Source organism: Cryptococcus neoformans, chromosome 12 (genome assembly GCF_000149245.1).
Source record: "Cryptococcus neoformans var. grubii H99 chromosome 12, complete sequence".
In the NCBI taxonomy this organism is placed as follows: domain Eukaryota; kingdom Fungi; phylum Basidiomycota; class Tremellomycetes; order Tremellales; family Cryptococcaceae; genus Cryptococcus; species Cryptococcus neoformans.
This window is the reverse complement of record NC_026756.1, coordinates 600,581-623,080: the sequence shown is the minus strand read 5'-3', so window position 1 is coordinate 623,080 and position 22,500 is coordinate 600,581. Positions and strand designations below refer to the sequence as shown.

The 22,500-nt window shown below is 45.6% G+C and overlaps 6 protein-coding genes and 3 non-coding genes; 5 read left to right on the top strand and 4 right to left on the bottom strand.

Moving 5' to 3' along the window:
* Nucleotides 1–1,748, top strand: part of CNAG_06205 (hypothetical protein) — a 2,265-nt gene extending 517 nt beyond the window's left edge. The window contains exons 1-2 of the mRNA XM_012197812.1: nt 1–1,254; nt 1,312–1,748. The exon at nt 1–1,254 is cut by the window's left edge and continues 517 nt beyond it. Coding sequence (XP_012053202.1) covers nt 1–1,254; nt 1,312–1,496 — 1,439 coding nt within the window. The 3' untranslated portion in view covers nt 1,497–1,748.
* Nucleotides 1,749–2,157: 409 nt separating this feature from the next.
* On the bottom strand, nt 2,158–4,299 carry CNAG_06204 (high-affinity nicotinic acid transporter; the record flags this gene model as incomplete). The annotated part of the gene is made up of 10 exons (XM_012197811.1): nt 3,954–4,299; nt 3,832–3,895; nt 3,689–3,779; nt 3,620–3,634; nt 3,510–3,564; nt 3,020–3,473; nt 2,900–2,967; nt 2,494–2,845; nt 2,243–2,439; nt 2,158–2,177 (listed from the first exon to the last, which is right to left on the bottom strand). Exons 1-10 carry the CDS (start codon nt 4,183–4,185, stop codon nt 2,158–2,160), a joined length of 1,548 nt encoding a protein of 515 aa, XP_012053201.1. The 5' UTR covers nt 4,186–4,299.
* On the top strand, nt 3,096–4,792 carry CNAG_13082. The gene is made up of 2 exons (XR_001046362.1): nt 3,096–3,906; nt 3,967–4,792. It is a non-coding gene; the product is annotated as a hypothetical RNA (non-coding RNA).
* A 1,041-nt stretch (nt 4,793–5,833) lies between these two features.
* Nucleotides 5,834–10,489, bottom strand: CNAG_06203. Of its 2 annotated transcripts, XM_012197810.1 has the most exons (8): nt 10,043–10,489; nt 9,358–9,617; nt 9,148–9,294; nt 8,101–9,015; nt 7,891–8,020; nt 7,693–7,839; nt 6,997–7,635; nt 5,834–6,933 (listed from the first exon to the last, which is right to left on the bottom strand). In XM_012197810.1, the coding sequence occupies exons 4-8, from the start codon at nt 8,998–9,000 to the stop codon at nt 6,185–6,187; spliced, it is 2,565 nt and encodes an 854-aa protein (XP_012053200.1). In that variant the 5' UTR covers nt 9,001–9,015; nt 9,148–9,294; nt 9,358–9,617; nt 10,043–10,489; the 3' UTR covers nt 5,834–6,184. The 2 variants fall into 2 exon arrangements, with proteins under 2 accessions (XP_012053200.1, XP_012053047.1); XM_012197657.1 differs by having other exon boundaries at nt 8,101–9,294.
* A 2,066-nt stretch (nt 10,490–12,555) lies between these two features.
* CNAG_13081 lies at nt 12,556–13,643 on the bottom strand. The gene is made up of 2 exons (XR_001046361.1): nt 13,000–13,643; nt 12,556–12,938 (listed from the first exon to the last, which is right to left on the bottom strand). It is a non-coding gene; the product is annotated as a hypothetical RNA (non-coding RNA).
* Nucleotides 13,644–15,239: 1,596 nt separating this feature from the next.
* Nucleotides 15,240–17,555, top strand: CNAG_06202 (hypothetical protein). The gene is made up of 8 exons (XM_012197656.1): nt 15,240–15,381; nt 15,447–15,630; nt 15,724–15,818; nt 15,883–16,069; nt 16,121–16,308; nt 16,366–16,528; nt 16,589–16,865; nt 16,917–17,555. Exons 3-8 carry the CDS (start codon nt 15,735–15,737, stop codon nt 17,377–17,379), a joined length of 1,362 nt encoding a protein of 453 aa, XP_012053046.1. The 5' UTR covers nt 15,240–15,381; nt 15,447–15,630; nt 15,724–15,734; the 3' UTR covers nt 17,380–17,555.
* On the bottom strand, nt 17,171–19,028 carry CNAG_06201 (hypothetical protein). XM_012197809.1 has 6 exons: nt 18,604–19,028; nt 18,399–18,538; nt 18,211–18,346; nt 17,901–18,159; nt 17,485–17,844; nt 17,171–17,433 (listed from the first exon to the last, which is right to left on the bottom strand). Exons 1-5 carry the CDS (start codon nt 18,902–18,904, stop codon nt 17,535–17,537), a joined length of 1,146 nt encoding a protein of 381 aa, XP_012053199.1. The 5' UTR covers nt 18,905–19,028; the 3' UTR covers nt 17,171–17,433; nt 17,485–17,534.
* Nucleotides 19,029–19,168: 140 nt separating this feature from the next.
* Nucleotides 19,169–19,760, top strand: CNAG_13080. XR_001046360.1 has 3 exons: nt 19,169–19,344; nt 19,427–19,558; nt 19,618–19,760. It is a non-coding gene; the product is annotated as a hypothetical RNA (non-coding RNA).
* A 1,169-nt stretch (nt 19,761–20,929) lies between these two features.
* Nucleotides 20,930–22,500, top strand: part of CNAG_06200 — a 2,458-nt gene continuing 887 nt past the window's right edge. Inside the window, exons 1-7 of one of the 2 annotated variants that reach the window (XM_012197808.1) lie at nt 20,930–20,980; nt 21,030–21,600; nt 21,670–21,797; nt 21,893–21,982; nt 22,035–22,099; nt 22,151–22,218; nt 22,267–22,446. In XM_012197808.1, the coding sequence (XP_012053198.1) occupies nt 21,430–21,600; nt 21,670–21,797; nt 21,893–21,982; nt 22,035–22,099; nt 22,151–22,218; nt 22,267–22,446 (702 nt within the window). In that variant the 5' untranslated portion in view covers nt 20,930–20,980; nt 21,030–21,429. Of the gene's footprint in view, nt 21,601–21,669; nt 21,798–21,892; nt 21,983–22,034; nt 22,100–22,150; nt 22,219–22,266; nt 22,447–22,500 lie in introns of both variants that reach the window. The other variant, XM_012197807.1, reaches the window with a different exon arrangement.

Here is a 22,500-nt window from a genome sequence, read left to right as displayed (position 1 = left end):
CCCATGCGTACAATCCATTCTTCCCTCTCAGCAAACACAGTGGCTACAACTTGCCTGCCAAGCGTGGCCTCAGCTCTAGAACGGAAATTCAACGGACAAACCCAGAATTCTTCAAGAAACAAGATCGTTCAAAGATAGATTCTGTGAAGAGAGGTGTGATAACCAAGATGGTTAAAAGGGCGACTGGTACTTGCATTGCATCGATCACAACTGCATTTGTGACTTCTGTGGTCACTGTCAACCCTGGCTCGTCGCCAACTAGTGCTTCGGGTTCTAACTCTGCTGCCACTATCAGTGCCACCGAGTCTCTCAGTGCTGCCCAATCCTCCGGCTCGTCCTATGTGACTGTCTCGGCTACAGCGTCCGTTACCGACTCTACTTCCCAAATTGCTAGCAATAGCGTTTCAGCCTCTTTCATAAGCCCTTCAACCAGTTCAGGGTCTAGCTCTGCTGTGACTTCTGCCTCGGAGTCTCATGTCTCGTCGGTCTATGCCCTTTCAAGTACATCTGTGGCATCTGAAAGCGCTTCGGTCACCCCATCCCTTCCAGCCGACGCTTCTTCTGCCGTTTCTAGCGCAGAAGTGTCAATGTCTGCCAGTGCCTCCGCCCTTTTAACTTCTTCCTTCACCGCATCCTCTTCTTCCTCTTTCTCTTCGAGTGCCGATAAAGGCAAACAAACGAAGACGAAGACCATGGGCGCTACATCGACCGCTGCCGTGAGCACCAGACAAGCTTTCCAGTCTACCTCGAGCTCCAGCACCACTGCTTTATCTGTCTCGACATCAAGCGTAAGGTCGTCTTCTCGAGCTGCCTCCAGCTCGACCTCGACTGCTATCCGCAGCACTTTTCACTCCTCCGCAGTTCCATCTACCACCTTTCATTCTTCCACCTCTACTTTGGTCTCTTCTTCATCGTCCTCCACACCCTCAACTGCCTCATTCGCTTCTACATCTACCTCTTCCACTCCCACGTTTACTTCTCTCTCGACATCTTCCGTCACTTCCTCTGCCACCATCACCTCCGCTGCCCCCGCCACCTCTTCTGCTGTCTCCGCCGATCCTGACGGAGACGGTCCTTTCTACGGCCAAGGTACCTGGTACTATCAGTATAATACTGCAGGAGCTTGCGGTACCGTCAACGCTGATTCGGCTTTTATTGTCGCTGTCTCCGCTGAGCTGTTTGATAACTGGCCTGGGTACAACGGCCTGAACCCCAATAACAACCCTATCTGTGGTCATCAAGTGAACTTAACTTGTAAGTTCCTCTTTTCTGAACATATTTGATACACAAATGCTGAAGGGCGGAAAACAGGGGAGGGGACTTCAATCACTGCTACTGTTGCAGACCGCTGCCCTGGCTGTGAACTCCGACACCTCGATCTCTCTCGTGGCGCCTTCGGTGCTCTCTCAAACAACGACTACGATATCGGTCTCTTTTCCGCTACTATCGATGGTCAGAGTTATAATCAAGACCTTGTGTGGTCTTGGCTCGATTAGACACATCCGGAGAGGGTCTGGAGGTGAGGAGGAGAAGAAAGGCGTTTCCAAGGTCGGGCTTTGCTAGGGTTAATAAATACGACTTCATACTAAGCGCTGTGCGTGAGAGTATATTTATTATTCCAGACTTAATTCCATTACCAAGCACGGCATGCTGAGTATATGCATATACTGCAACTTACTTGTATCTTGTTATTGCGACGGTGCTTGAAGACCACATGAACAAATTATAAGACATCATTAATACTGGAGAAATAAGAAGCCGCATGTTGGCCGAAGGGCGTTTGATCTTGCGGGATGTCTTTCTTCGCAGATGGCTCTGCTCATTGTCATATTCTAGCCATTTTTAGCCATAGAATAGCAGACAAGAAGACAACAGGATAGCAGACAAGAAAACAACAGCTAGTTCATGTAAATGCGTGCATCATATACATATACATTCTGAACTCTTATGCAAATGGCATTGGGAATGTTCAGCTTTGTCCGACGTACCGGCGTTGCCGTTTCCGCGCCGGATGCTAACACATGTTCTGGGACTCTTGATTTTCTGCCCGTGTAAACTTCTTTTAACTCTTTCAACTTTTTGTAAGTACTCTTCACAAATGAACACTATAGAAATACAGCCATACGCCACATCCAACGATCTGAAGAATAAAAGAGATCATGGGACGTATCGGAACCCTATCATCAAAACGTCAACCTCAGAACTCGCCAATATATTAGGCTCGACGCAGAAAATCACTTACCGACAGCCTTATCGTAACCTTGCTTGACGTCGATATGAGCACCGACGGCAGGTTTTCCACCTTCCCTCATGTCTCGTCGTCGGTTCTCCCATCGGTAGTACGAGGTCATGAACAATGTAAGGATAAGTCCGAGACCTTGGAAGGCCAAGTTAATAGAGGCGCCTTTGGTATATTGAGGACCTTCCGCAGAAGGGAACCTGCCAGGACTATTAGTAAATACCCTGATAGCATATATGAGGATTGCGACTTACAAGAACGCAGCAGCCAAAGACAAGCACTGTCCCAAAGTGTTAAGCATACCCAAACTTGTCGCCCTTTGACTCTGGTTCGCGGTACAACCACTCTGCCAACTCATTATCAACGGGATATTGGTGTAACCCGCGGTGACAACACAGATACACGCAAAGTATCGAGCAGAATAGTGTTCATCAGCAGGGACAGCGAGGAGAATGGCCCAGCCGATGATACCGAGACAGAAAACGGAGGCGGCGGGGAGACCACGGGTTTGACGCCAATCGGAAAAGGAGGTGAGGATGAGCATGAAGACGAGAGCGACGGCATAGGGAGGAACGGTAAATAATTGGGCACGAGCGTTGGAGTAGCCTAGAGAAAAGATGTGAGTATTTATAAGCTGTAGCGACGAAGATGGAAAGTTACCAAAGCCCTTGATGATAGTAGGCAAGAAACCGCTGACAGATCCAAGAGTGAGGTTCATACAAGAATAACTAAAACGAGGTTAGTCATGTACTATAATATATCGCAAAAGGTTTCACTTACGTAATGCTGATCACATAGGTCTTCCAGTCGGTGAGACACCTCTTGACACCCCCCCAATCGACACCCAATTCCGACTCAACGTTGTTCTCCTGGTTCAACCTAGTCAAGCAAAGAGTTCTCTGTTCTTCGTTGAGATATTTGCTCTTCTCGGGCTTGCTGGGCATGAAGAAGAAGACACAAATAGCAAGAAGAATGGAAGGGCAACCCTCAATCAAGAACAAGATCCTCCATTGCTCGATAGGACTGTTCTTGATACTAGACACCCCAAACGAGATCAAACCGCCGAAAGCACCAGAGACCGCACCAGCCGAGATGAAGAGACCAACGCGCTTGGCGAGATCTGACTTGGTGTACCAGAAGGAGAAGTGAAGAGCCATCGCTTGACCGAACATGGATTCACCGACACCGACAAAAAGACGACAAACGTAGAGTCCGGCCTTGTTGAAAGCAGCTGCTTGGCAGGTTGCGGCGATGGATCAAATCATAGCACCGCAGGCGATAGATCTAGAAGGAAGGAATTGCTTGGCCAGGAGAGTACCGGGGACCTTTTGAAGGACGTTAGAAGAGAGACGCGAGCAGCACTGTCATAAGTTTACGCACTGAGAACACAATGTACTGCAGGAACGGTATCAGCATAAATACGCATCGAGAAATGAACCGAGAACGTACAGTCACGAAGAAACAGCAGAGAGCAATCGAGTAGTTTCTGTCTTCACCATCCAAGAGTTCCTCCTGCAGACCTTGCAATCTCGCGTTTGCTCTTTCCGCCAAAGTTAGCTCTGCAACATGCCCACTTCAGTGTAACAGCTCACAAGTTTCCTCTGTCAAGGTAGGCGCTCAGGTACAACAAAACCGCAAAAGGCAAAATGGCAACGTCTGCGCAGCAAGTAATATGAGCCTCTCATTTCAATCCAGAAGAGCAGGAAACGCTTACCCAACTTCATCAGTAACTTCCTCTCCGCTTTCTTGTGTTCCTTCTTGTAGAGCAAGCCAGATTCACTCTCGGCATATCTTGTACTTCCCTTCTCGGTGTCACCGCCTTCAGTCGTACGCGTGCCGATGGGATGCAAGGGAGACTGCTTCTCAGCATCGACATCCTCGGTCTGCACCTCGATCGGTTTTTCAATCTCTACTGGATCTGTGTTAAAAGTTGCGTGTCGAACCATATTACTGGGGCGGCAACTGGGCAAAATGGATTAGACGGAAAATTTAAAGGGCGGTGGCTTTGAGTTGAGGTGTGAGCCCTAATGATATTTTGGAATATGGTGAATTCCAAAAAATGGTTTGAGAAGGGGAGCGGCTTGACTTCATGAGGTTCATAAGCCTTTATATGCTTGGAGCGCTATCTGGCGTTACACATATGAGCCGGTCAGCAGGGGGCACGTATAATATCGATATCAAATCTAAATTGTGTCCGTGTCGGAAACTTGGCAAACCTTTTCTGTCCATTCGTCGATGCCGCTTTCCCTGCCGAAAATGCAAAGACCGCTGTTCGTTGCAGAACATAACAATAACTCTTTACTCCTCGTTCCTCGAGGCTTTCGCGGGCCAATCACTAGCCACCAAATTGCGGACATCAACCCGAAATTCGATAAAGCGGGGTAGGCTTTTCGTATTTCTCCACGCCCCCCACGCATACCCTTAGCTCCTGCTGCCCTCAGCCACTAGTAGTTAGTCGTCCCTCTGTCCTTTATCATTAGCCCATTTTCGAATCCCAGAACAATCTTCCAGATCGTACATGCAGTCGTCGCCATGCATATAGGGTGTCCAGAGAGCAAGAACTAAGGACCCAGCCAAATCTTATTCTTCGAAATTCGAATCTTCTGCATTCCCCATAGGGCTCCGCATTTCGTCCGGCGGCTTTCGTCGGATTTCCCAAATCGCAGAGGCGGCTATGTAAACACTGGTCGAAAAATACTGCAAAATTGCTGTAAAACTTGGAAGCAAACGACAAGTTACGAGAGGACACATCGATACCAGCCACATAATCATCGTATGACCTTCCACTACATGAAAGCACTGGTCGAAAAATACTGTAAAATTGCTGTAAAACGTTGGAAATAAACAACTTACGAGAGGACGCATCGATACCAGCCTATGACCTTTCACTATAGGCCTAGTATTCGTACATATCATTTTCGAATCCAAAGAGCATATGGCATATGGGCAGCGGACATTTTCACTTTCCAATCCGCCCCACCTCCTTCCCAGAGCTCAAGGCTTGGGTGAAATGGGCAGGATCTGAGAGAACGAGATTGCATTCATTTCTAGAATTACATCTCATATAAATCCGTGCTAAATTAAGAAACACTTTCGGGCCGAATTCGTAATTTACGTAATGCATTTGATAAATTTAGATCCTGCCAAGGAAGCTTTGGACGACTTACCGTTTACAGGCCGGAATTCGTGTTTCGTCCTTGCAACTTTTCATTGGTTGGTCGTCTCGCTTCTTGACTTTCGGTCGCTTGTTACCGATATGATAAGAAGATAAGATGAACCTTCTTTCTCAATCAAAATATGTTATTTTGACCCTTCGAGTTTGACAATTCGACCGGAAACGGATAGTGGATACTAGCAGCAAGCAGAAGACTGCCTGCCGTCCGTCACTGCCAGTTGTCGACCCATTATCTTTCAGCATCAAGGCTTTATTTGATTCATTATTCTTGTTTTTGGACCTATCATCTCATCTTGGGAAAAACTCGTATGTTTATGCATCTATATCAGTCGTCGTTCAAAATGAGTGGACACCCTGTTCTATCATCTAAATCCACATACCGCAAATTCTTCACCTTCAATTCAAAATTAAAAGTATATTTCTGCATCACGATTTTCACCTTACGACTTTTTACAATACAAATATATTTATCTATAAACAACTATTGCCGAGACAAGCTGGCAAACCCAAAAAATCAAAAACAGGAAAAAGGAAAGGGGAAGGACGAGGAAAAAGCAGTAAACCTGATAATGATATACGATGAACAAGATATATGGTAAGCTAGGTAGTAATGAAGATTATATAACAAACCGCAAGATAGACTCTGAGATTTAGAGGGATGAGATGCTAAGAGAATAAAGATGAAGTAAAAGATTCGAAGTGTTAATACAATCGTTTAAAATTACACAGAGATCGAAGAAACTAACACAATCCGTCGAGACTAGGGTATATCACTCAGGGTCTAAGCCCGAAGGATTTGTTGGAGAGTTGGCCCCGCCAACAGGCTCAAGACTGACCACTAAAGCGTTTTCTCTCTGCTTTCTATTTTCATCCACGATGACGCTGGCATTCGCAGCAGCGTACTCAGCAGCAGACTCGTCCTCGTCCCATGCCAACATGTCTTCGCCCATCATACTCATACCTTGACCAGCCAAGACGGCCGTCAGAGCAGAGAAAGATGTGTTTCGGTCTACGATACCAGTTACTGAAGGGAGACCAGTGGTATCCATTGACGATGGGGTGGGTGGATAGGCTGATGAGGAGATGTAGCGAGGAGCGATGTTGGTAGAAGAGACAGTTCTGCCGGTACCCTCACGGCTGGACGAAGAAGAAATGCAGTTGGAGTCTTGGCCTGCTTGGAGGAAAGTAGACTCTCGAGGAGTAGGTTCAGCAGAATAAGTCTCGGTCGGAGAGAGAGGCTGGACCGTTGAGAGAAAAGGACCTTGATCGAAAGGTGATGGGGCCTGCTCAAAGAGAGCAGGTTCAAAAACAGGAGTCATACCCAGGAAAAAGGAGTTGGAATCGAAGACAGGCGTATAGTAGACGGGTTGCTGGTATATTGTCTCGAGGCTTTGGTAAGTAACCCCTTCGATCATTGACGGTAACTGAGAAGCTTCAGCTTCGTGATCTGTGGCATCTAAGGCTCCATGCTGATGGAAAGGTTCGCCAATAGCGACCGAGATGAGGTTTGAGGATGAACCTGCCGCAATACACTTTATGTCAGTCATCATTCTGCTTCCTTATATGTATGGCATGAAATTACCTAGAAAAGATTCAGCCTCCAGGGCAGTAGCATTCAGAGTTTGATCGTCTGCAATAAGGCCGCACTTGCTAGGCTGACTCGCTGTATCATTCTCGGAAACATCTTGGTCCAAATCCCACCAAGCTTGAGCTAAGGCAGCAGGATCTTCATGAATGTCGAACCGTTCATCACCAAGAACAGGGATGTCGTCAATGTCAAGTACCGCAATAGGTCTGTGCGAGATATCATGAGCTGCCGAGGTGATAGAAAGCAGGGCTCTTTGGAAATCCTCATCAGAGACAGACCCCTCAGGGGATGAACTGGCAGTAGCTGGCAAAGGAGCATCGTAATTAGCGGAGTCGAGGGAGAGGGGCTGCCCAGGTGAAGCAGGGGCAGTAAGGGGTTCAGAAGGTGCAGAGAAAGAGTCGGATGAGTATTGCTCAGTCCTTGGAGGGACAAGGAGGTCCAGATCATTCATCATCAGTGGACCAGTGTGGCGTGTATGTCTCCAGATGTAGTCATGGGCAACGGCCTGACCAGGGGTAGACGAGGAGGGTTCTCCAGCTGCAGGAAGAGCTGGCACCGCGTAGTTGGGTAAAGGAAATGGTCTCCTGAAGGCGGCTTGAGCCGCAGTAGCTGGTAAGTCTGACATATTGGAAGCTGGATAGACAAGTCAATGATTGCGGAAGCATCATCCAGGGAAAGAACTTAACTTACTCTCAAAACTTGAAGGATAAATGCCACTGCTTTCAGAATCATAAGTCAAAGTCCTGCCCAAATATGGTGTCTCGTGTCGAGCCGGTGTAGTACCGTAAATAGAGATAGGTGAACGTTTTTCTCTGTTTCGAGATCGTCGTTTAGCCTCTGCCATGTAAAATTAGTTTGTATCGAACGAAGATGGGAAATAGTACGCACTGCCAGCCCGCTTTTCCTCTTCCCTCAAACGTCTCGCTTCCTGCTTTTCTCTCTCCCTCTCTACGCGCTGTTTGAGCTTTTCTGCCTTCCTCTTAGGTTGGAACTTGTAATCGGGATACAGCTTTCGATGCTGCATTAATTTGTTAGTTATAGGGAGATAAGGTTTAAGGTACAGGGAGATGACGACTCTTCCGTGGTTTTGTAACCTACCTCGAGCTTCCTCGCATTCGCCTTGTTTTCGTACACCACTCTGATTTCTGGAACTTCATTCTTCCATAGATGGCTAATGACCTTGCTAATATCCGACTGAGGAAGGCCCTTTCCTCCCTTACCGGGTCCGAGGGCGATGAAGTCCTCAGTGGGCATTTTGCCTCCTTTCCTGATTTTTACCTTCTTCACAGGTGGAGGAGGCATTGACTTATTCCCCGAGCCTTCATCACATGACCCATCGACATGCAAAGGAGATAGGCCTAGCTCTTCTCGGGCCTTGTCAATCCCAGGAACCTTTTCTCCCTCACTTATTTTCTTGAGCATATCTGATCGATACAAAATCCACGCATTAGGGGGTCGAGGAACAATAACTTGGCTTTTGTTCTTGTTTTGTGAAGAGGAAAGAAGACTTGATGATGACAAAAGGCCACTATCAGCCACAGAGCTGGGCTCAACCTCGGTATCCATACTAAATCGGCTTTCGTTGTCTGTGTTTTGCCATTCTGATGAAGAGGCAAAAGAGGAAGGCTGAGTGGGAGATTCGGGAGCGTGATCTTTTTTCGACCGAGCCGAAGGCCGTAATGATGCGCAAACGCCAGGAGGAGAGAAGGAGAAGTTTGTTGTAGGTGGTAAATTGGATTGGGAAGACATCAAAGGTACGGTTATGGGGATCGTAGGCTGAATATGCTTTGGGGACATGACGTCCTGGTAGGCAGAGAACGTCTGATTGGTCGCCATGATGTGCTGGAGGACGTTGCGCGCCGTGGGAACAGACCGGTTTCGAGGATCACACTTCTTATGAAACTCGTCTTCGTCTGAAGTGTAGGGCGGGGTATGTCCAGAGGAAGAAATCGGGATCGGAACGAACGGAATGGAAGAGGGCGTAAAGGGGTGAGACATCAAATCGGCACAAGACTGTAGGAACGAAATAATGTCAAAATTATCCTTCGTCGGGTTAGGTCTAATGATTTCCACTGAAGGATTAGAGCGGAAAAAGGAACTGGGTGTCGACGGTATAGTGGGTAAAGTCAAAGAAGAAGTACTAACTGTGAAGATAATGATATGCTAGCCTCAAAAGAGGAAGTGAGATTCTGGCTGCAATCAAACCGTTATAAGATGAAGTTGACGTGCCACTGGCACCGCCGGGCGATAGCTATGGGATGAACCTTTTAGGTACGTGTACAAGGCAGATTTCTGGGAATCATTTAACATTAACTTAACGCTTGTTATTACAGCACCTGGGATGGATATACTTACAAATGATTGATGGTGCTATATATGAGTATATTCACCGAAGAGTACAGCTGAGCCATAAACAAGCAGTGAGGATAAGGAGTACAGTTTTTCGTCACTGTTTGACGCTGTCGGCAACAAATGTCGGGGAAGAAACACCTGAAAGTCGGCTGGTCGATAAACAGTACACTTGGAGCAAATTTGGGCGAAAATGTTGTAAGTGAAGAATGCTATAACCTGGTACAGAAGGTCTGTCTGTAGATGTCTGTGAAATATGAGGTAGGCTATAGGATCGAGAAGTCAGTGTTTTGAGAACAATAAGGGAAAAGTCGAACAACATAAGTGCCATCAGCATCACACACGGACACCCGAAACAGACATCGTCCAACAACGTCCCATCACTCGTTTCCTTTTGTTCTTTGGAATCTTTGTTTCTTGTAGTATGCAAGATACAGTCCTCGGTGCACGTCATTAGGCTGACACAGGACAGGCTCATCATGCTTCAGACAATCGCGGGACCAAGCGTTAACCAGGTGCGCACAATAACATCGAAAACGTGACTGCGAGCCATAACGGCTTGAGTTTCGGGTAACCATTCGAACACAGAGTGTCCTCCAAATCATGGCGCTTCGGAAACCAGATGATTCCTCTGTCTTCAATTTGATAATCCCAAAGGAGATTGAGGAGAAAGTAGCAGAACCAGACTCACGTTCTCTAGGTGCTCCAGAACAGTTAATGCGAGGTACAACTAAGTGGACGCTACTATTGTGCTGGACCAGGGCTATCCTGACATTCAATAGCAAGAAAGTGTTGACTGTCTGCTAACGCTGGACCGAACAGAGGAAACAGACCGTAAGCTGCTACACCAGACTGACACAGAAGCGATATTCGATAAAATGCGCTGAATGATGAGAGTGATGCGTATTCCGTGCGAGGGTGTCGATACCACTGTATAGACCGTGCGCTTTCGAGCTGATAGAAAGGGAAAGTCAAAGAGACAGTCGTTGGAGATTCGTACAAGTTTCAGATTTCGGTCAAACGATCATTGTCTTTAGTGGATACCACAACTCTGGGATTGATTGCGTACGAGAGAGGCATCTTCTATGACCTCTAACTGTTCTCTGCCTCTTGCTGAAAAGGTCAATGATGATCTCCGTCCGGTTCAATTGCTGTCCTCGCGCAAAATGCCTAACAACTTGCCAATTCAAACGTGACACGTCCAGGAACCGGCGGATTGAGACTTGAGTCTTAAGACCCAAGGAATTTAAGGGTCTGAAAGGCTTTTATGACTTTTGAAGTCTCATTCGGCTTTCCCTATATTCCATGATGAATGCTGGAAATTATTCAGAATTAAGAAAATTCAGACTTGGGGATGTGCTATGTATGCGGAAGAACAAAGCATGACACGGCATAAGTATTGGGCGATAGCGCGAGGTGCCTAGAGCAGGGCAGTGTTTGAGAATAAGTAGCCCGAAACAACGACAAATGACAATCCTTTTGACAATTAACCCCGGACGTGAACAGAAATGATCGACCCATCCGAGTTAGCCGATCCGTAATCTTAAAATACGTCCTCCTTCCGGATGAAATGATCCCTGCGCGGTCAAGTAATAACGGTTGGCGGCCGGCGGTTCCGTGGCGCTATCATTTATTGCATTTTTCTCCATTCTCCGCTTTTTCTTTCCATGTTTCTCCTGCACTGCTGGGGACTATTTAAGCACTGCTCTCTTTTCTGTTATCTATTGCTCGTATTTGTCAATAATTACCGTCGGATCGTCAAGGCACCATGACACATGACTTCCACAATATTCCCACGTTCCACGCCTTCCTTGTTCTTCGAATGTGCCTGTCTCCTGTTCGATATGTGCCTTCTGTGCTTTTCATTCATTTCCGCATTTCCGACGGGATGTGCATCTTCCGACTGTCTACTGTAATAGGCTGCAGTATCGTAATATGGCCTATGGGCTACGGAGCATTTCTCTGGAGCCTGGACGTGGAGTTCGTTGATAATCATGACTGATGAGTAATCGACGGAGCTTCTTTTATGTTCATTTCCACTATTAATGTTGGATAATTGAATCAAAGATAAAGCAAAAAGCAAAAATAAGAGAATCAAGGGCATGCTTAAATTCTGGAACTGAAGAGCTTGAGACCCTGATAGGAACCCTGGATATGATTGATTAGAACGCGTCGCGTGGCGCCTAATTTATCATGTCAATCGATTGCCTCCCAGGTGGCGCGTGAACATGATCGATCGTACAGTAAGTACGGGTAGTGATTTGTTTTGTGTTTTGTGGGTAGTAGCCCGTCTTACATCCAGCAAGTACCAATGTCCATGCTCAAAAGTCTTATCTACTCTCTTGAATACTCGGCATGCATGTCGCATGACAAGACAGAATGGTAGGGCAGACAGCAGAAGCTGACTAAAGGAGAAAAGCAATGGTAAGCTGAGCGCCTAAGATGGAAAATAGACAGGCACTCACTCGTTTGAACGGCTCGAAGTCCGAAAGATTGGCAGCTCGCTAGGAACATGGCACTTCCTTCAATCGCCGTTGAGCTGCGTGTTCGTACTAGCTGCTATCTTCTGGTTGTTGGCTACCTGGGGGGGCCCACGTGCTGCGGAATGTTGACTTCGGCCTTTTTGGGTGGTACCTCGAGCTCCAGTACCTGTACTAAAGTACTAATTAAGGTACCTATGTCATATACAAAGTTCCCACCCTCAGAATACTGAAACTAGATGCTGAATATTGACCTTTATCTCTCCTCCTTCCTTAGTCGCCCAGCAGCCATCAGTAACCTACTAGCAACTCGTTAATTATGCAGAGTGCAGAAGAGTGGAGTGTGAGCTTCATAGACGTGATCATAGACAGTACAATGGCGGGTTAAATTTTAAACATCAAGTCGTCTAATACATAATTCGTAGACTAAAATGACAAAGAATATTCATCACGTCGTAGCGAGCGTATATACCGCATGCGAGCCGAGTGCGTAATTCTGATTGACCTACCTACATATGTGTCGGCATCATTCACATTTCACAGATTGATTGAAAAACGAAGTTCAGGGAGATGTAACTTTATACTTTAGAGTCCTGAAAAAGAAAGGAAATGAAGAATGAGTGATGATAGAAGGCGGAGAAGACGGCGAAGAACGCTACTTCGAACTGAAGCAAAAAAAAAAAATTGATTAGAACGTAACCAGTAACTAACCCTTGATCTCTGTGCATCATGGAAGCTGGTAACTGATACAGGGGGGTTAATAATATATGTATGGGGTGAATTGTATAATTGGCACAGACTATACATCTTAATACTCATCATGCAGCAGTCAGGAATTTTTTGAGTCCTGTCGATGCAACATATAGTATGAAAGCATGTTGTTGATTCTGCGTTGATTGATGCACAATGCGCAATGCGACCCATGCTATACGTTCTGCTATAATGCTTTTCACTACGTAGAGTCTCTATTCATGTCACAGGTTTTTAACCCTGTCTGGACTGCATATCTTTTAGCAGGACAGAGCGGCCGCTGCCCAAGCCCTCTATCTGACATCAGTCAACGAAGTAAACACAAGTAAGAAGTCGAACAGAGAACAGCATGATGGTCTGAGAAATTAGAAATTAGAGCTTGCTTCTGCTTGGAAGTTGTCACAGTGCATGTGCTCACTAATGGGCTATGAGTACTATGAATCACTCAAGATGGCATAGCGCCAATTGAACGTTGAAGCGTTGTTATTCTCATCAACAACACTAAAGGGTCATCGGTACTGTGTACTGCTGCGTCGCCATGGAGCTCGTATCTACTACATACTACGACTCCAAATTGGGCTTGTCCATGCGCAGCTGTCAGGTACTAGTACGACAAACTGCACGCATAGGGAAGAGGCTGCCTAGACGCCATACAAATGTCCGAGCGAAAGATGATGGGCTTTCTGCTGCACTAAAAAAGCTTCAGGCGTCGATTTCTTTTTTTCGAATGGACGGAATAATGAATAATTAGTAGCAACCAAGGACGTGCCCAATGCCGAAATAGGCGGACCACCGAGAACCGTGCACGCAATCTTTCGTTCCATTCGCGTTCCTGCAAAGGAAGCCACAGCCCACAGCCGCCGCCGGATCGCCGGATCGCCGGCGGATTATTATTGTTGCTGCCCCATCATCTCACGCTCCAGGCTAACCCTTGGTCTTGTACAGTACTAGTACAATTCACATGCCGCCGTTCCATAGAGTGATGGCATATGAGCTGCGAAGGTGTTGCAGTAGAACAAGAACTCGAGCAAATATTTTAAGGCCAGCCGAGCTCTTCCTTTTAGAAGCTAAAGGACATTGAAAAGGTGGAAGAACGAAGAACAGAAGCGTGTCAATTTGAAAAATCATCGGTGTTTCGGATGTTTCGGGTGGCTTGTTGAGCCTTTCGGCGTTCGGCCCCTTGTTCGGATATCAAGAACCCAGCTTCCTGCCGATGTTTCTGGCCTTTTATTTCATTCGAGATTGCACCGATATTGTCCGTTGCACGATGTTGCCTGCAATTATTTCAACGATGATTACCCCTCAAGTTCCGCAGTAGTCGCCTTCCTTCTTCCCTTGCGGACATTACACCAAGAGGTTTGTTTTCGGGAAGGTGAGGGCTATGTACAGACACAAGTTAATAGCAGTACTTGTCCTTGGTACTGTGCGGGTGGGTTGTAAGGGTACGGATGAACGAGGGTAGGGGGAAGAGAGAGAGGAGGAAGACGGAGAAGTAGTTTTGGGGTGCAGAGGAGAGAGGGAGGAGAAGGAAGAAGGCGAGAGGAAACAGAAGGACCGTGCGAGGAGGCATTAGGGAAGAGAAAAGTACGGATGGACGGAAGATAAAGAAAAAGTATGGGAAAGCTTAGCCAGCTCCTCATAGAGCTGGAAAAATATAAAAGGCGTAGCCTTTAGAGTATAAAAATGCATTGCCCCAAGCAGCTTAGTCTCATCAAACTGTCTAATTCAACAATCACTACGACCGGATTTAGTGCTCCAAGTACAGCTGTAAATAAACGATCGAGGACACGAAAGTAAAGTAGCGTCAGGTGTTTTCTGGGCTCTACGAGAATAGTGACACCATTACATGGGTGGGACTCCTTAGCACAGCTAACAGAGTACTAGTAAAACAGAATGAAGTTGGTAAACTATCTAGCATCTGCTGAACCTTGGCTGAAGTCTGATGTCTGAGAAGATCGATGTTTTCCTTAAGCAAGGGCATCTATTTGGACAGTGTGAGGTCACTTTACACAGGGTGGGCATTTTTCAACCTATAACAACCCATAAATAGCATTTTCGATTTTCAACACGATTTTCTCTATTCACTTAACTTATTGTCAACGGACCAACCCACGTCTAGGGATCGCAGGTCGGGTAGTCGAGGGAGGAGCGGGAAGGAATACAAGGAGGGCAAAGGGAAACTAGGCCTGGTCTGGGTGGTGGTTAGGTTTAGGGGTTCTCTTGACTGGGTGTGCTGATATTGTTGATCCTAGAGGGCGTAATCTCCCGGACTTGCATTGAGAGATTTCTTAGTAAAAGAGAAACTACCTAAAAGGATTCAATATTATATAATATAATATAATATAAATAAATAAATAAATAAATAAATAAATAAATAAATAAATAAATAAATAAATAAATAAATAAATAAATAAATAAATAAATAAATAAATAAATAAATAAATAAATAAATAAATAAATAAATAAATAAATAAATAAATAAATAAATAAATAAATAAATAAATAAATAAATAAATAAATAAATAAATAAATAAATAAATAAATAAATAAATAAATAAATAAATAAATAAATAAATAAATAAATAAATAAATAAATAAATAAATAAATAAATAAATAAATCAGTCATAAGCCGTAACACTTATTCGCCTGTCACGAAGAGCAAATTGATCAAATGTTGGTCCTGCATGTTTTTACGTTTTTACTGCCATGTCATGTATCATGGTCGCTTAAATGAGGCATATAGGTCGCAATGAAAGGATGGTAGGTAGTAACGATTGAGAAGGGAAAAATCCCCATTCTGTGCGTGCTGCTTCTTCCCTTTGATGAGAGGTGACGATTCCACCAATACTCATACTCCTAGCCAGTGTCCGCACCATCAAGTGATGTCTCCTTTGTCAAATTCAAGTCATCTAAATTAACACAAAGGATGCATCGTCTTACATAATGACTCACCACCTTGTCGGTATTGATGTATGCGTGTGAACAGGCCTACTTGTAGTTTTGGCTGGCGATCCAGCTACCTTCCCCCTAACAGTGATTTCCATTGAGGTGAGTCAAATCTACTATCCCTTCTAATGTCAAAGCATGCCATTTTGCACTTGGCTTATGGCGTATGATGCTCCCCTACATGACACTATATAGCATTAGCTTAAATGTCGGCTTTTGACTACCTAGATAGTATCGGAGGCAGGGGGTATGACATTGCCAGGAAATCTATTCACTTCCGATTCTATTGCGTAAGTATTACAAGGAACTTCGTTAAGCATCTGGCATTGACAGATATATTCTTCTGTTATAAAGCTACACACGTCCGCTGGATGGCTCGCATCCGTCATACTCCATCTGACTGACCTCACAGGAATATGGGAGTTTGTATTTGCTTCGATCTTGTTTGTGATCGCTTGGACGATCTTGAGGATGGGGCAAGTTGAGATATCTCTGGTACTCGGCTTCATCTTCGATCTCGCAATTCCTTTGCAATATCACTGTCAGTATGCTTCCATGCTTTTTATTCTCAGTAGTGCTTAGCTCCTCACAGTTCACCCGACACTTTCCGAGACACATGCTCAACACCTTGAGCAATACTGGCCCCTCTTCATCTTCGGTACCATGATTGAGTTCGTCGCCTTCTTATTCATGCACCCTGATCTCTTCACCCTTGTGGTATGTATGAAGACGACGACCTTGTTAGGGATTTGGCTTGGGAGGGACGATAAAGGCGGCTTTGTAGGTAGCTTTGGTTGTCACAGATTTCAGTCAAAAACTGATGTAAAGGGCTATTAGCTTACCACCAAACTGAAAGAAAGGGGAATATCTCCTGAAGATATTGGTTTGGCACCTGTCATCAGTAGTAACTCCAAAGAGAAGAGGGAAGCTAAACCCAAGCGCGGTGCTACTGTTGGAGAACCAAAGCCTGCCAAGGAAAGTAGCAGTGAAAGGAGAAAAAGTAAGTTCAGATCAGTCGAGCAGGGGTTAGGAGACGATTAACCAACTGAAAAGGCCGCAGAAATGAGAAAACAAGATAACTCCAAAGATGATGAACGGGAAGAATCCAAGACATCATCAAAAGACAAGAAAGATAAACTGAATAAAGGCAAATTTAAGCCGGATTCCAGGAGCAAGAAAGAAAAGAAAAATGCTGAAGAACAGAAAGAGAAGCAAACAGAAAAAGAGAACAATCCAACTTCTAAAAGCTCAGAACCATCCTCGACCACCCCCTCATCGGCCTCCAGCACTTCATTGCCATCTTCCGCTAACGGCAACTCGGACGAAAACTCACAAAGGTAAAGTACACCGTTCAGTATCCTCACGAGCCCCCCATTAATGATAAATAGTTCGCCTGAAGCTCCATCTACCACTTCCTCAGCTAGCAGCGTAGCTTCAACACCTAATCAACAGGAGTCAGAAACTGCAACTCCATCCGTAATGCCCAGCTCGCCTAAACTGACATCCACGTCATCATGTGGAGACAGAGTTCTCAAAGCAGAAAAAGAGAGTGGGGCTAATGAAATTGCGCCGGAAGGCAATGAGGGGGGAGAAGGGGGGAATGGGAGGAATAGATACGACTCAAAAGGGTTCAAGGGTAACCTTATGCCTATTCGGAAGAAGATGCATTCTGGACCAGGGGGTATTTTACAAGGGAATGTATCCAAAAAGCCGAGTGGGGCCAGTGGTAATAGAGAAGGGGGAGAGGGAAATGGGAGTAACGGACATGATTCTAAAGGGTTCAAGGGAAACCTTATGCCAGTCCGTAAGCAAGCGCGCCCCGAACCGAGTTTTCGTTGGCAAAGATTGTAATAAGTCCAGCGGACTAGCATTATAATCTGTGGCATTCGTTATCCAACGTAGCTGCTGTACGGGAAGTAAAGTCAGTACACAACCAAAGAAAAACTTTCTACGCACTATTGCATCGTATTTTCCGTTATACAGTTATGGGTATGGTATTACCTACGTTATGTTACAAAAGAGTTTCCTTGTCCTTGCTTCGAGCCGTCGTCCCCTCCATGAAGCTCAAAGATATCGCTCTTGCTACCAGCAACAGCAGGCTCCAGTGAAGACCCCCTAATACTTCCCAGCTTTTCAGACTCATCTTCAGCGCGTTGCTTCTGACTCCACTTTTTCTCAAGCTCGTCCTCCGCTTTCTGGATATCAACGCCGAGGTCGTCTACTCGACCCATGCCGTAGAAGCCTACCTGTTCGGGTTGAAGAGGTTGAACAATGTTGTTTGCGAACAAATGCTGACGCTTCTCGAGGTCGAAAGCCCTGTAAACATTGTTAACCCCAACTACGGTCTTTGTATGTGAAGCAGCAGAACGCACCACATGGCAGCCCCAATCCTGTTGGAGATGGAAAAAAACAAACCGATGACGGGCACACTCTCCAAAAGGGAAGTTGCAAACCCAAATGCCCTGTATGCCCACTTACGTTCCTCCACCCATCTCCATATCTCGTCATTGGACATACCTTTCATATCAAAATAGGGTCTGTGAAGATACTCGGCAGTTGTTAATGACTTGAGGACAGAGGTAACGACAGGTGAGAGGAGAGGGAGCGAAGGTGATAAAGGAATGAGCAAGTCTACGGCATCACTTTAACAAATGAAAGTGATCGAGCACGTGAAATGCTTACATTTACGCATTACCAATTGAGTAGGCCACCACAAAATCCAGCTGATCCAATTTGCATTTTTTCGCACTCTTCGACCGTTTTTGTCGAGCTCTCCAGTTTGAACTCGGGGTGGCTGAGCCCATTCTTCAATATATCCCTACGTGGATTTTAAGTCAGTGTTAAGTTATAGGAGAAAGAGGTATCCTCACTTGAGACCAGAATTCTGCAGGTTTGCCCCTTGAAGAAACAGTCAAAGCATAAGCTCGTGAACGAGCAATCTTAAGGTTTTTGTAGATGAAGAAACGTAGGATTGAGCTGAGTTGAGGCAAAAGAATGAGAAGATGGGTGTCTGGTATTTTTATTAGCATCATATCATCGCCCAATCATCGCCCACCGTAGATTCTGAGAACTCACAAAGAACAGCATTTAGGTTTAGTGAGAACTTGCCAAGTCCCACTTGGACCGAACCGTCAACGCTATCTTTCAACACTTCCTCTCCTTTCTTCCACCATCCTCCACTAATGAGGAATTTCCGTATAAACCAGTCCATAGCTTTCCAACTCAAAACGGTATAAACACTTCCCACTACAACCCCTCGTACGGCAGCATGCTTAACTTTGTCCAATACCGGAGTCCTAATAGAAGGATCGGTTGCCAATCGATAAAGGCCCACAATAGCGTATAAAGGCGGCAGATGCAAAAGTTCAGAGGGCATCTTGACTGTCTTTTCTTGGAATAGCTGCTGAATCTTCAAGCAAATGTTGGTCAAATAAGTGCCACTTTGCTGAGTCCGTGGGCCTGTCTGACTTTGTTTTTTATTGCATTTCTAACAAGTCCCTCATCCATCGTCGTTTGTCGTCGTTTGTCCGACATCGCTGGCAAATCGAACAGCTCGTTGGATGCATGATGTCATAAACATACAATTACGTAAACTAACCAAAAGGTGATCATCATCACTTTTTATTATACAAGCACATGTCCGTTTTTAACTGCTGTTCTGTCAGTGGAGTCGTATATGTCTTCGACACCCATAGTCGTCAACACCATGCGATATTTTGTAAGGCTTCCGGGGTATAAAGCTTCTTAAAAATTGGCTGTGAAAGATCTTGCCTGATCATCATCGAATACTTCACGGCTCATGACTCATGGCTATTAGTGAGTCTTTACTTTCGAGTCTAGTTTTGTGATGACCTCGCTTTCAATTATCTTGACCATCTGCTGTAATCCTGTACGTCAGAAAAGATGGCGAATGGCGATGAACCCCGCTTGCATAGGGTGCACCCTGTACTCTATGCACCCTTTATATTCTTGGGAGTGGTCGTCTCAGCAAGGCAGAAAAAACAGAGTGAAAAAGAAGGGTAATGCGATGGTGAGAGTGGGGAGAGAGGTATCGTTTCCTATGCTACATATTGCTGATGCCTATGACAGGGCAAGCTCCGATCGCTCCTCGGCTCTTATGGCCCGACTTACAGCGGGCGCCAAATGTAACCGATCGATCTCGCTCAAACACAATGGTTCTATCTCTCGATAACACTAGAGCTTTTGTCGTTTGCAACCTTTTCTGACATCTGATTCCCCTCGTCCATCGGCGTTGCTAATCGCGGAATAAGTCTCGTAACTAATGGCTAGTGACATGAGGCACATGTATAATAGGAGTGAAATAACAGAGGGTAGAACCGACGGAACACACTTATTTAATTGAACTTTGAAAGGGTACTATATGCTTGAACGTGCCGTATTAAACTTCGGCAAGCTCCATATGATATTTAGTTATTTTTAGTTATATAGTAAAAAGAGGACTTGGCACGATGAGACTTATTAGAGAGTTTGTGTATGATGGTATGATGGATGCAACGAGTGCAAACACCGAATCAAGATCCAAATTGCAAGCGTCCGGGGTTCCTGCTCCGTCGATTTTTTTATGTAACTGACGTATAAAAAGAATTCCGTTTATTGTGCACGCTGTTTTCTTCCTGCTCGTATAGTGTGGATGGGGCATGTAGGGAATGTTTAGTAATAGCCGACGACACATCATCGGAATCAGCAGGCAAAGGGGTCAACTTGGACTAAGTTGACAGTTGACATGAACATCATCTTACTTTGCAGTGCTGTGGTTCAGTGCCGAATGCGCACTGCCCGTGAGTCTGAAGGTGCAAGACGGTCAACAAATCAAGCAATTGATTCTTTCATGCAGTTTCGCTGGCAGTTTCGCTGCTTATTTATTTGGTTTTCTGCCTTCCCTGCTGCGATGTGTAGTGTCTATGTGTCCAGTAGTTTCTCAAGCTAACGAACCACGTATGTGTCACAGTAATTGCACTTAATCTGAAATCTGAAAGACAACGAGATCTCTACATGAATTAAGCCATGATACGTATAGCGCTTCCTGTAAGATAAGGGCGCCGAAATCGGTTTCTAATCTGGATAGAGCCTTTAATTAATTACACCTACAAGTACCTTCAAATGCTGCTGTATATGTGGCTTGTGATTGAACTTCGCCCATTACGGTTCCCAAATACAAAAATTAGCGCCGCCTGCCCGTTCCTAGGTTGAGCTGGTGCAAATGATTCCCTAGATCTCTATTAATTATACGACGGCTTTGCAGTTCGTTTAGTCATCAGCCTCGTCAGCTGCGCGGCCCCCCTTGGAAGACGCGAGACTGAACACAAAAACGATTATTATGATGAACAGTTGATCTTGCTCCGAGAAATCTTAGCTAAGAAGAGATCGAATCATGCATCTTGAAACATCTGTATCTACTACTGCAAACGTACTTTGTCACTCTCCACCATACGTCAGTTCCCTGATTCCGGCTGGCCAACTCCTTCTTTGACATATTATAGTGGAATCTATTTATCCGCACTACTCCTGAAAATCCTCCTTATTCAGCTACAAATCTGCCCGCCGCATCAGGAGTCCAGAAGGTCGTCTCTGCCACGCAGCGCACGAATATTGATAACACACCCACGATACGCATTCTTGCCTTCTATTCAGTGCCATCTCTATACATCTTCAAATTCACAGTCCTCCGTTCACCTATCAGGGACAGCAAGTGCGATTGTGGCTACATTGGCTCAGTTGTCTTCGTTCTGGCAATCCCAAGCGGTCACGAACCCCGGCACTTTCTTACCGACTGGGCAGCGAAAAGATTAGAAAGGATAAAGCCTTTCTTACAAAATCACTCTGCTCAGCCCCCCCATACCTATAATTTCACGCTTCTCGGCAACTTCTTACCTCTGCAGGATGCCTACTCAAACTCTTGGCAAACGAAGATTGTCTTCAGGATCGCCTCCACCTCAATCCAGCTCTTCCGCGTCGTCCAGCCGTGGACCACGAACAAATTCGGCAGCTTTGAAACCCTCGCAGGAGGAATTGGGGCTTTCGGCTTTAGTGGTGTGTAATGCAGACCAAGAAGTAAGTTCATCCTCCAGTTCAAGTGATCATGCCCAAATTTTATTCTTACTGACTTGTTGTCTATCTCAGGCGAAGCTCAATTATGTATCAGAGTCGATGCAAGATATTCTTGGATACACCTCATCTGATTTGATTGGCAAGTCCGTGTATCTCATCTTTCATCCGGATGAAGTTCCGTTCTTGCGACAGATCCACTAGTACGTCATTTTCCCGGTCATTGCCATCCAAAGGAATGTTTTGGGCGGATGTTCTGTGAGGGAAGCGGGATGGATTACTGATGGTACCTGTTTAGTCAAGCGCTGACCGAGGAACGGACGGCGTGTGTGGCCTACTTCCGGGTCCTGCATCGGGACGGATACTACGTTGAGTGTTGTTGCTCCTAGTGCGTTTTTCTTCCATCAGGCAAGATGGACATTGGCTGACTCCAGTGGTAGCTATACTGTGTACAATATGTCCTTGGCGCTGTACACGCGTGCAGTGGACGGTTATCGTACACTTCGTACGCGGACCTTATTGAAAAAGTGAGAATGATCGACTGACGAGACTGTAGAACAAGCCCTTACTGCTAGAGAGGTGATCGAGATCTCCCCGGCCTCTCAAGGTCGGTTCTCTGTCAAGGTATATTCTCATCCCAACTTCTGCTTGGGTTTATCTGACTGTGCGTAGCGATGGTCATCGTCCGCCCCTCAGACGTCTACTCCGCTGTCCATCACCACCATCGACAGTAACCATCCTTGGCCAAAACCTCCAAAACCTACTCCACGAACATTCTATATCATGGACCGCTTTACGGATACCAGTCGTGTCATCTATGTGAGCAACGATGTAATCATCAACGGTTCTTCGGTAAGCTCTCTTTCTTAGCCAGAAAGCTTTTATCGCCAGACTGTTAATGGCATC